This window comes from Schistocerca gregaria, chromosome 5 (genome assembly GCF_023897955.1).
Source record: "Schistocerca gregaria isolate iqSchGreg1 chromosome 5, iqSchGreg1.2, whole genome shotgun sequence".
In the NCBI taxonomy this organism is placed as follows: domain Eukaryota; kingdom Metazoa; phylum Arthropoda; class Insecta; order Orthoptera; family Acrididae; genus Schistocerca; species Schistocerca gregaria.
In genome coordinates this window covers 111,328,182-111,340,409 of record NC_064924.1, presented here as the reverse complement: position 1 = coordinate 111,340,409, position 12,228 = coordinate 111,328,182, and the positions used below count along the sequence as shown (strand labels likewise).

At 44.5% G+C, this 12,228-nt stretch overlaps 1 protein-coding gene across 1 annotated transcript in view; it reads left to right on the top strand.

Annotated features, from left to right (window-relative positions):
- LOC126273249 (whirlin-like) overlaps nucleotides 1-12,228 on the top strand; it is a 509,290-nt gene that overhangs the window by 350,447 nt on the left and 146,615 nt on the right. The window contains exon 3 of the mRNA XM_049976794.1: nucleotides 1,050-1,204. Within this exon, the coding sequence (XP_049832751.1) occupies nucleotides 1,050-1,204 (155 nt within the window). The remainder of the gene's footprint in view (nucleotides 1-1,049; nucleotides 1,205-12,228) is intronic.

The window sequence follows — 12,228 nt, the reverse complement described above, 5'->3', positions numbered from 1 at the left end:
ATCCACTTTTCCTGTACCAAACACGGAGCAGGTTGGTATCGGTTGACCGCCATATTTTACTTTGCCTCTCTCGCTCTGTATGTAGCGGGGTTTTGACACTGTGTTTGACGTACGAAGAAAACTGTAGGACAAGAACATAAGAATAACGTTAGTTGGTTATCAATATACCCTGATGGTACGTGTCCGTATATCTCCTTATACTTATTGTTTATGCTTATATCGATTGCTTTCAACCGGACAAGCACTAACAAAACTTTCAACGGGACAGAGCCTAAGAAAAGCAGGACAAGGCGCACTTGTTCATACGAAAGTAAAGGCCGACTCGTTTTGCAAGACTATTTGAGTCTCAGTTTGTACTAACGGGACATTCGGATATATGTTTTTGCTCTTCTGTAACATACAACAGTGACTGAACACCTTCACACTTACAATACTACCGGCCATCAAACAACAGAATCGCGGGACTCTTATATCTTGGCAAAATTTAAGTCCACTGGAGTAGAAAGAACTGACGCACACGAAATTCAACAACTTCAACGTTCATCGCAGTACGCAGTAAGGGACGCTGTGATAATAACGTGATCTAATTCATACTTTTCCACAGTACATAACGTACAGTAGGACAGACATCCAAAAGAAATGATTACGAGTCTGTAATCTGCAGTCGATCGCTCGGGCAGAGTTGAAGTCCTGTGGAACGGAGCGATGTAGTACCCACGAGTGAAGCGGCAGTGCAGGTGAGGAGATGGTGGTTTAGCGTAACTGGCGATGTAGCCATCTTCGGGGTTCTCGAGATGACCAGCTTGCAGGGTCAGTGGCCACCTGCTGTAGTTACCGCCGCTTGTAACGGACACGCTAAGCGCTCTCTGCCATCAAAGCCTCTTCGTCCAACGATATCAAAGATAAAGCTGTCTCTCTTTTTGCGAGCGTTTGTAACACACATTGCTGTTTACTCTTGGGTTCCTTCAGCGTATCGTGCGATCGCCCACCTTTTTCCCCGCTGTAGACCGCCTCGCGAAGTAAGCGCTCCGGTGGCGGCGCTGTTGCAGATCGGCGACCAGATCCTGGAGGTGAACGGCCAGTCGTTCCTGGACGTGACGCACGACGAGGCGGTGTCGCAGCTCAAGTTCCACAAGCGCATGTCGCTGCTGGTGCGCGACGTGGGCAAGGTGCCGCACTCCTGCACCGCCTACAGCGACCCCTGGCCCGCAGCCGCCGCCCCCGCCGCCGCCGCCGCCGCCGCCGCCGCCGCCGCCGGCGCCGCCCTCTCGCCCGGGTGAGTCGCACCGCGTCAGTGATGGTGGAGGTCGAGAACTTCGAGAAACCAGGAACTATACCTTTGGGAACCAGAAGTAATCGGTTGTATTTAATAAATTCTTTGTGTGTTTCTGACAGCATCGTCAGTATTGGAAAGTATGTATGTAGAACTGTAAACGGATCCTAGCCAAGGCTGGACATGCGTTACATACCATGAGTGCAGTTTCTGTTTAAGACACCTCACAAGGACAATTATAAATTCAAAAATTACAGGGTCGCCACCAGCCCAAGCCGTTCCTAACAATTAAGAGAAAAACGAACTGGAAATTATCAGTTTAATTAAATTAAGAATTTAATTATAAGAATGCAATTTTTTAAAAGATGAACAGCACTGTATGTCGTATATTAAAAAAATCGGGAAATAGAAAATTAATTTGAAAACTGGCATCAATGAGAAAGATAATGGACGGAGAGTTTGATGCACAGTCTATAACTACACATGACTGGTGCCTGAACAAAAAAGTGTAACTAAATAATTCGCAAAAAATTGTAGAATCGCGTAATTAAAAAGGAAAAACACACAAAAGGGAAGTGCAACACAATAATTCAATCGTTCCATCTACGTACCCACGACTGTCCGAAAGGAACAAAACAATTTTCACACTTATAATTTCAACCACCATCATCGCCGATTTTTAACAAAATAACTATGCCACATTCCGAAAACACATAACTACACACGCTTCAGATAATATGAAGTACTTAAATATGCCCTGAATTTATCATAGGGAGGATCCAGTTCGACCTACTTCCTATCAGCTCAAACCTTCTCTAGTAGCTACGAAATGTACTCACCAACCACTAGAGTTTTCACTCTCCACCGAGCTTCGAATAACTACCGTGCAATGGAAGCTACCAGAGGGGTAGACTTCCGCCACCAACCTGGCAGACAAACCAACCTCAGACTAAAAGAGGTAAACCTCTCTGTCCAGCTACTGGGATCCTAAGTTGGCCATCCTGTGCACCCTCCGAACGAGAAGCAAGCATCGCCTGCTCCTAGCAGACGACAATCAACTCAGCGTCCCCCACAAACGAAACCACTCGTAAAAACACTCATTCAGTCACATTCACGCACACATAGGGAAGGGAATCCAAGCGACCTTCTTCAGGGTGAAGATAGCATTGACAGTGACATTAAGTATATACACAATTATTAAGTTATTTTAAGGTGAATTTGGGTTTGTGCTGCTGTTGTTATTATTGGTTTCGAAATGAAACGACTGGACCAGTACGTACTTTTTTATAAATTTACCAAATTTAGGCCCATTTTTGCTTGTTATTTACAACTGTGATTTGTTTCAGCCATTAAATTTCATGGAAATGACGAGCTGTGGGGTTGTGTCTAGGAAAAATGAGAAATTGCTTTCAAATATATTTCATAAGATGATGGGTAGTTGAAAACTAGTGAAGTGAAAACACAACTTTTAAATAACTGACTATTTGCCTCTTGTCAATTTCTTCTCGTATTCTTTGCTTACTATGGTAGCAAAAGTCGACTTAGCGAGAAATTTTTAAATTATTTTTGTTTGTATTGTTGAGGCTCAAAGAATTAAAGCACTCTCTTACATGTAACCAGCAAAGGTATTACATAAATATTCACAGTAATAATAAGAATTAGAAAATAATAATAACTGCCGCTAAAAGGGCATTAAGACAGATATAGATTAGTTTAGCACATTTCAAGGCATATAGTTAGTATTATCAGAAGTGTAAGGGATAAGGAAAGAGAAGAAGACTGAAATGACAGTGACAATGGTTGTTAGCAAAGAACAGAATTTAGATAAAGAACTCTGCCGACAAGGGAGAGAACAAAGTTGTGTGGAAGGTGGGATTGACTCTAGTGAGATTTGAACTAGTATATGGGAGAGATGGCGGTCATGATACGAGGGGGACCATTGGCTGTAATTTGAACTTTGGAAGGTATTTAATTTCTGTACTGTTTTGAGGAAGATTTTTCCTGACACAGAAAATGGTTTAGACAAAATGGAAGTTTTACGTGATGATACCGAGAGAATTTTACTTCGTTGAGAACGAGTGTTTCTGCTGTGCCTTTCAGAAAGTTGTCTAAGAGTTAGAGATAAATAAGAGGGAGTGCAGTGATTGAGAAGACTATAGAGCAAACATAGAATGTGACAGACTCTACGCTTATCAGCACGTAGCCATGATAGTTGTTCGTAGGCAGCAGTGATATGGTCGAAAGGCCGTACGTCACAAACGTATCGTACACCATCATTGATAGCCAGTTGTAGCCTGCGTGACTATCAAAACCTTGGAGAATAGCAGCACCATAGTTAAGTGTGTAGAGTATTAGTGGCTCTGTGAGCTTCTTTTTAAGCTCAAAAGAAAATACTTTTTTATATTTTTGCAGTGAATGCATTGATGGTGACCCCTTCTTACAGACTGCAGTTATGTGATCAGTCCAACGTAAGTGATGGTTCAGAATTAACCACAAGTTCTTTGCACAAGAAGAAAATACTATATCTGTTCCGTTTAGAATTAAGGTGGAAGACATTCCTTTATTGCACGGTAATAAGCCTTTTGTGAGCGACTAAGGTCGCTAGCGTTTTAGATGGTTTAAATTTCAAACCTATATTCTGCCGCCCACTCTGAAAGGCTAGTAAATTACCATGTGCGACAAAGTAGTTGACACATCATTAACACATAATGAGGAAAGTCATGAGGCCCGTGCTGGTCCTTGTGGTAAGGCAGGACGGGATATAACGCCTCATCCCTGTGTTATATAACAGTCCACCTACCTCGGTAAGATTATTGCTGTTCATCCCTTTCATGCTGCATTGATAGGCAGTGGTTCAGCCGCCAGAGAACGCCCGAGCGGTTCTAGGCACGACAGTCTGGAACCGCGCGACCGCTACGGTCGCAGGTTCGAATCCTGCCTCGGGCATGTATGTGTGTGGTGTCCTTAGGTTAGTTAGGTTTACTTGGTTCTAAGTTCTAGGGGACTGATGACCTCAGAAGTTAAGTCCCATAGTGCTCAGAGCCATTTCAACTAAAAGACCAGGATTGTCTGTGTCAATCGTGGACGTATGGTAAGTGTACCCAGTACCAGATATCCTGATGTAAGAATAAGTGTCTACATTGGGTTGTTCTCGAACAACTGGCTCTAGCCCTTGGGTCAGAGCAGACTGTCCCAGCTCGAGTGACCGATCCCTGCCATAGGTGGGCAAGTGTGGGCAAAGTGCTGAAGCGCCGCATTCAGGCAGTCAGCTTGTAGCCAACGCTATCGTAGTGACCTGACCGAGCACCTCCTGGTGGCCAAGTGGCTCGTGAACCCTCAGAATGCATGCATTGGGATTAACTGGTAGGTAGCCTATATTACCTGTGAATGCCTGCGAGCCAGCTGACGCACATCTGCGGACGCCCCTACCTAGTGTGTCAGTGTAACAGCATGGGCTGGAGAATGATCGGTTCGTTTATAAAAATATTAGCTGTTCCCGGCCACGCGTTACTGGTTCAGTCTAGTTACACTGCAAACAAAGAAAATAGAAAGCACGTGTTTCTAATATGCGTAGGAATTGTATATTCATCCTAATCTCCCTCTCGTCCTATCTCTGTCCATGTCCTACTCCCCATCTCCTTATCTGTCTTCTCCTTTCTCGTCTCTTTCCATCTCTTCCAGCACACTCTCTCTCCACCTTTGTCCATCCATCACCTCCTCCCAATTTCTATGTCCATCGTCTCCTCACCGACTCTCTCCATCTCCTCCTGCTCCTCTTTCTCTCCCTTTTGTCTGCTCATCACCTCCCTTTCTATGTCCATCTCCTCTTCCCATCTCTCTCTCCCTATCCTTCTACCCGCTCACTCGGTTCATTCGGTTCATCTCCTCCCTTCCGCTTTCTACGTCCAATGTCCATTTCCTCACACCCATATTCATTACATATTCCCCCTCTCTCTGACTTTGAGCCTCGCTTATTGTTTTTGCAGATTCAGTCTCTGTAGTTGTATTCTAATCATAAGCCGATAAGCCATACACACACACACACACACACACACACACACACACACACACACACACACACACAAACACAAAGCGGATATGTTCTAAAATGTGTACCCACCACAATTGAACATATAATGCGGAATTTCATGTCATCTGCTGCACCGATGGAGAAAATAGTTTTAAGTGAATGAGGTAAATGTATAACTGTTGCTAAACTTTTTCGACAAGATCCCTTTCTTTAAAAAAATAAGAAACTACTTTTTATGGCATTGTTCCCTCTGTTGTTAAGTCTTCCTTCAGACATCACCACTGATGACGAACTGGTAATCTTACGTTACTGTTCATACTGTGGAAGAAAGCTGTGATTTTTTACAAAATTAGACTTTTACTAGTACATCTCAACATAAATATTAATACATTTGTCCCAACGATAACCTGGTTTATTATTTTTTATTTTTTTTATTTTTATTTATTTGTTTATTTATTTATTTATTTATTGCACCTTGTCTTGTTGTTTGAGCCATTTCCCCTCAGATCTTTGAGCTCTTCTCTGTTGTACACTCTGGTTCGAAATGGTGAACTCAAGTTTCATCACATGTTAAGATCTTGTTAGAAAATGGTCATGTTGTCTTCGATAGCGTCCTTTCAAGTCTGCACACACTTTCCTTCTTTCCTTTGTTGTTGCGTTAATTCTCCCGGGGCTCAGCCCACGTTTGTTTTGCTGTACTTGAACATGTTAGTGATAGCGTTATGATCTGTGCCATCTCTCACTGCAACTGCTTTAACTGTATGTTCAACGATAACACATTAGTCTTCACTCATAATCATTGGGGTTTCGAGGGAAAGAGTTGACACATTAACTGGCCGACCGGGACGTTGCTCGTCTTTCACTGAGGTTCAACCGTTTTTTATTTTTTCTGTCCACCTGCAAGACCAGCTCATACAACATTCACCATATCACACAAATCATCTGAGAAAAGAATGTAGATAGTTTTTTTTTTACCTAGAGAAGAAATGGTTGACTGAATGTTGGTCATCTAATGTGGAAAATTCAAGCGGGCGCCCCATCATTTAAGGCAATATTGAGTTTATAAACAAAACTATTGTTATCCGTCAACCGTTCTTGTCACCCCTGCGATCCTAAAATAAAGCAAAACACGAAACTCCTTCAAACTGTTTGATTTCTTTATCAATTTCACTCTTTAATTACTGGATCCCCCACTTATTATGATGCAACGGAAACTGTTTTAAAACTGTTCTTTTTTTCAGCACGATTACCTACAATATCAACGAGAAATGACAAATTTTGACCGTCACCTGTGATCTTTGGGTCGTAAGAAATCAGGAAGAATTCACTTCCTGTGAGTGAAAACGTGATTTTTTTTAAACGCTTCCTTTTTGTGATTAGAAGCTTGCTGGTGACAACCGAAATCGGCAATTTCCCACTGAACTTTTGACAGCTTAAAACTAGAAATAAATTGAAAACAAAGAAATTTTTACCTCCTTTCGTAATAATTATTTTCAGTGCGATTTATTCCTTTGTTTCAGTGATTCGAAACGTAAGCACAGGAAAACATTTTCTGCGGTCACATAGCACAACATGAAGTTATCGGACCACAATGACATATCGACATTCGTTTTGCGGAGATAGGGCAAGATATTCAGGTCTTAAAGGCTACTAACTTCAACTCTGGGTATTCATGCAAAAAAAAAAAAAAAAAAAAGCAATCGCTTCAGTCTTTCTGAAGCGAAACATAGGGCATTTTTTTTTGGTACGATTCTCCTTATTTCTAGGACATGGAATTACGTGAGTAATATTTCTATAACTCATTCGCCTATCAGATGTATACACTATTTCTCGGCAAACTGTTTCTTCACTCCTGTATTTAAAATATATACACACACGAATGTTTTATCATTTGGAATATTAAAAGAGTTGTGTCGAGATCACTTATCAAAACTCTCTCTTGTTGTACTTGGTAAGTGGCTGCTCTACATCTTTCGAGGGTACTTGATTTTAGAACCCGCTGCCAGTCTAGCAGAAACATGGCTGCCGCCGGACGGGTGGGTCCTCTATCTATATAGTCTCTATGTAACCCCTGAATTCAGTGTAACTTGTCTAGCCTCGTCTTTCCTACTTTGCCACGGTAAATTTTTAATAGAGAAAAGGCTCGACCATAGAGAATACGCCGTGTGTAGGAACGCAAATTTCACTCACTAGATGTAGCCCTTAACTCTGCAATCGATAGTAACTGTTCAGCAACTGGCAATTATTGCATGACATTCCAAATCTACAGTATATCTACTGCATTCAGCATATACACTCCTGGAAATGGAAAAAAGAACACATTGACACCGGTGTGTCAGACCCACCATACTTGCTCCGGACACTGCGAGAGGGCTGTACAAGCAATGATCACACGCACGGCACAGCGGCCACACCAGGAACCGCGATGTTGGCCGTCGAATGGCGCTAGCTGCGCAGCATTTATGCACCGCCGCCGTCAGTGTCAGCCAGTTTGCCGTGGCATACGGAGCTCCATCGTAGTCTTTAACACTGGTAGCATGCCGCGACAGCGTGGACGTGAACCGTATGTGCAGTTGACGGACTTTGAGCGAGGGCGTATAGTGGGCATGCGGGAGGCCGGGTGGACGTTCCGCCGAATTGCTCAACACGTGGGGCGTGAGGTCTCCACAGTACATCGATGTTGTCGCCAGTGCTCGTCGACCTGGGACCGGAACGCAGCGACGCACGGATTCACGCCAAGACCGTAGGATCCTACGCAGTGCCAAAGGGGACCGCACCGCCACTTCCCAGCAATTCAGGGACACTGTTGCTCCTGGGGTATCGGCGAGGACCATTCGCAACCGTCTCCATGAAGCTGGGTTACGGTCCCGCACACCGTTAGGCCGTCTTCCGCTCACGCCCCAACATCGTGCAGCCCGCCTCCAGTGGTGTCGCGACAGGCGTGAATGGAGGGACGAATGGAGACGTGTCGTCTTCAGCGATGAGAGTCGCTTCTGCCTTGGTGCCAATGATGGTCGTATGCGTGTTTGGCGCCGTGCAGGTGAACACCACAATCAGGACTGCATACGACCGAGGCACACAGGGCCAACACCCGGCATCATGGTGTGGGGAGCGATCTCCTACACTGGCCGTACACCTCTGGTGATCGTCGAGGGGACATTGAATAGTGCACGGTACATCCAAACCGTCATCGAACCCATCGTTCTACCATTCCTAGACCGGCAAGGGAACTTGCTGTTCCAACAGGACAATGCACGTCCGCATGTATCCCGTGCCACCCAACGTGCTCTAGAAGGTGTAAGTCAACTACCCTGGCCAGCAAGATCTCCGGATCTGTCCCCCATTGAGCATGTTTGGGACTGGATGAAGCGTCGTCTCACGCGGTCTGCACGTCCAGCGCGAACGCTGGTCCAACTGAGGCGCCAGGTGGAAATGGCATGGCAAGCCGTTCCACAGGACTACATTCAGCATCTCTACGATAGTCTCCATGGGAGAATAGCAGCCTGCATTGCTGCGAAAGGTGGATATACACTGTACTAGTGCCGACATTGTGCACGCTCTGTTGCCTGTGTCTATGTGCCTGTGGTTCTGTCAGTGTGATCGTGTGATGTATCTGACCCCAGGAATGTGTCAATAAAGTTTCCCCTTCCTGGGACAATGAATTCACGGTGTTCTTATTTCCATTTCCAGGAGTGTACGTTTCTTCAGCTCACTATTATATTCTGTTTTTAGGATTAGCGCCACTGCAGGGACTTATCCCTTGTGCACTTCCCGCGGGACCTTCATTCCCAACTGTCCACAATCTACATGCGTAATGCTCGTATCAGATATTTGCCCATCCATTCATTACTCGCACCAACTAAGGTGAGGATTCCCGCAAGAGTTCGGGAAACCTGTGCGCATTCGCACATTCGAAGGTCACTGGCCAGGTAGCCTTTAACTGTATGTGAAGATAGTAACTGTTCTCGAAAGAACAGATACCGTTGATGACAGTGCAGCTTCTCTAGAATAAATGATAATTAATTTAAAACCTCAGCTGCCGACTGGTGTTTTTGATGTACTTCGATTGGTACAGCTGAAATTACATTAAGTATGTAGATTGAGTCGAAACAAGGCCCACGGAGTAGACAACATTCCATTGGAACTACTGACGGCCTTGGGAGAGCCAGTCCTGACAAAACTCTACCATCTGGTGAGCAAGATGTATGAGACGGGCGAAATACCCTCAGACTTCAAGAAGAATATAATAATTCCAATTCCAAAGACAGCAGGTGTTGACAGATGTGAAAATTACCGAACTATCAGTTTTATAAGCAATAGCTGCAACATACTAACGCGAATTCTTTACAGACGAATGGAAAAACTAATAGAAGCCGACCTCGGGGAAGATCAGTTTGGATTCTGTAGAAATACTGGAACACGTGAGGCAATACTGACCTTACGACACATCGTAGAAGAAAGATTAAGGAAAGGCAAACCTACGTTTCTAGCATTTGTAGACTTAGAGAAAGCTTTTGACAATGTAGATTGGAATACTCTCTTTCAAATTCTGAAGGTGGCAGGGGTAAAATACAGGGAGCGAAAGGCTATTTACAATTTGTACAGAAACCAGATGGCAGTTATAAGACTTAAGGGGCATGAAAGGGAAGCAGTGGTTGGGAAGGGAGTGAGACAGGGTTGTAGCCTCTCCCCGACGTTATTCAATCTGTATATTGAGCAAGCCGTAAAGGAAACAAAAGAAAAATTCGGAGTAGGTATTAAAATCCATGGAGAAGAAATAAAAACTTTGAGGTTCGCCGATGACATCGTAATTCTGTCAGAGACAGCAAAGAACTTGGAAGAGCAGTTGAATGGAATGGACAGTGTCTTGAGAGGAGTATATAAGATGAACATCAAAAAAAGTAAAACGAGGATAATGGAATGTAGTCGAATTAAGTCGGGTGATGCTGAGGGAATTAGATTAGGAAATGAGACGCTTAAAGTGGTAAAAGAGTTTTGCTATTTGGGGAGCAAAATAACCAATGATGGTCGAAGTAGAGTGGATATAAAATGTAGACTGGCAATGGCAAGGAAAGCATTTCTGAAGAAGAGAAATTTGTTAACATCGAGTATAGATTTAAGTGTCAGGAAGTCTTTTCTCAAAGTATTTGTATGGAGTGTAGCCATGTATGGAAGTGAAACATGGACGATAAATAGTTTGTACAAGAAGAGAATAGAAGCTTTCGAAATGTGGTGCTACAGAAGAATGCTGAAGATTAGATGGTTAGATCGCATTACTAATGAGGAAGTATTGAATAGAATTGGGGAGAAGAGAACTTTGTGGCACAACTTGACCAGAAGAAGGGATCGGTTGGTAGGACATGTTCTGAGGCATCAAGGGATCACCAATTTAGTATTGGAGGGCAGCGTGGAAGGTAAAATTCATAGAGGGAGACCAAGAGATGAACACACTAAGCAGATTCAGAAGGATGTAGGTTGCAGTAGGTACTGGGAGATGAAGAGGCTTGCACAGGATAGATTAGCATGGAGAGCTGCATCAAACCAGTCTCAAGACTGAAGACCACAACAACAACATGTAGATTGTGGACAGTTGGGAATGTGGGTCTCACTGGAAGCGTGCAAGGGATAAGTCCCTGCAGTCGCGCTATTCTTCTGTGTCCGCGGTGGCTCAGATCGATAGAGCGTCTGCCATGTAAGCAGGAGATCCCAGTATCGAGTCCCGCTCGGCGCACACATTTCTACTTGTCCCAATCGAAGTATATCAACAACACCTGTCGTCAGCTGAGGGTTTCAATTAATTATCATTTATTCTAGAGAAACTGCACGCTCATCAACGTTATCTGGTCTTTCGAGAACAGTTACTATCTTCATATATATTTCTTTTATTTCCACCATTGCTCCTTCGATGTATAAATCGAGCAGCTTGCTTCCTTGTCTTACACCCTCTATACTGCAACTCAATGACGCCACTGGCCTAGGATGACACTGAACGATCCGTCACGGCCGTAACATGGATGTGACAGCTGCTATTCGGAGATACTATATTCTGCTAATTGGGAAGGTTCGGCAAGGTCCCGTAACATCATGTATATCGGGGACAATAATGACTCCCCCACAGTTTAGTGCAGGAGGCAGGAGGTAGCGTGCAAGACAGAAATACTCCCGGCCACACAGCTGGTGTCACATCTGTGAGCTGGACGTGAATAGGACTGCGCGGTCCCCGGCGCTCTGCCTTGATGACGCGGCCTGTGTGGGAAGCCGTCCCTCCAACATGGCGTCCGCTACTCTCCCAGGTCCCAGCAGGCAGCGAGTTCTGCTGTACGATGCCTAGCCTGCGCTTCCTCCGCTTCGTCCCTAGTTAGAGCTGTAATGACATCAACGCCGTGCAGAGCACAGAACGTTCCGCTTCCCTGGACGGCGGCATTACGTCATCATTTGCATATCTATCGCGGGAGCCGCGCGTGTACCACTCGGCGAATTTGCGCCGCTTCGCTCCGACTTCCAGACTGCAATGAGCGTGTGACAGTTCTGTCGGCTTTTGAAGTTCACGAAGCGTGAAACTGGGGCGCGGGATGGAAATTGCACTTAGGTCACAGAGGACAGGCGGGCTGCATACGCAGTATAAGTTAATTTCTGGGACGTGGGGTCACGAAATGACTGTACCAAGCGGGAGAATTGCTGTATATTAGGGACAACACTGAGCTATTTTAGCACCAGTCGTGCTTCCTTTATCACTGGTCCACTTACGAAGTAACTAGCACGAAAAGCGTATGTAACAACTCCAAAGTGACTGAAGTACTGTTGTTGTCTTCAGAAAACAGAATTTCATCAAAACGGTAGGTAAAAATAGAAAAGAGAATCATAATATGAACATCAGGCCTTCACATGGCAAATGAAAGTATCAAGTGAAGAAAGACAGCTGGAA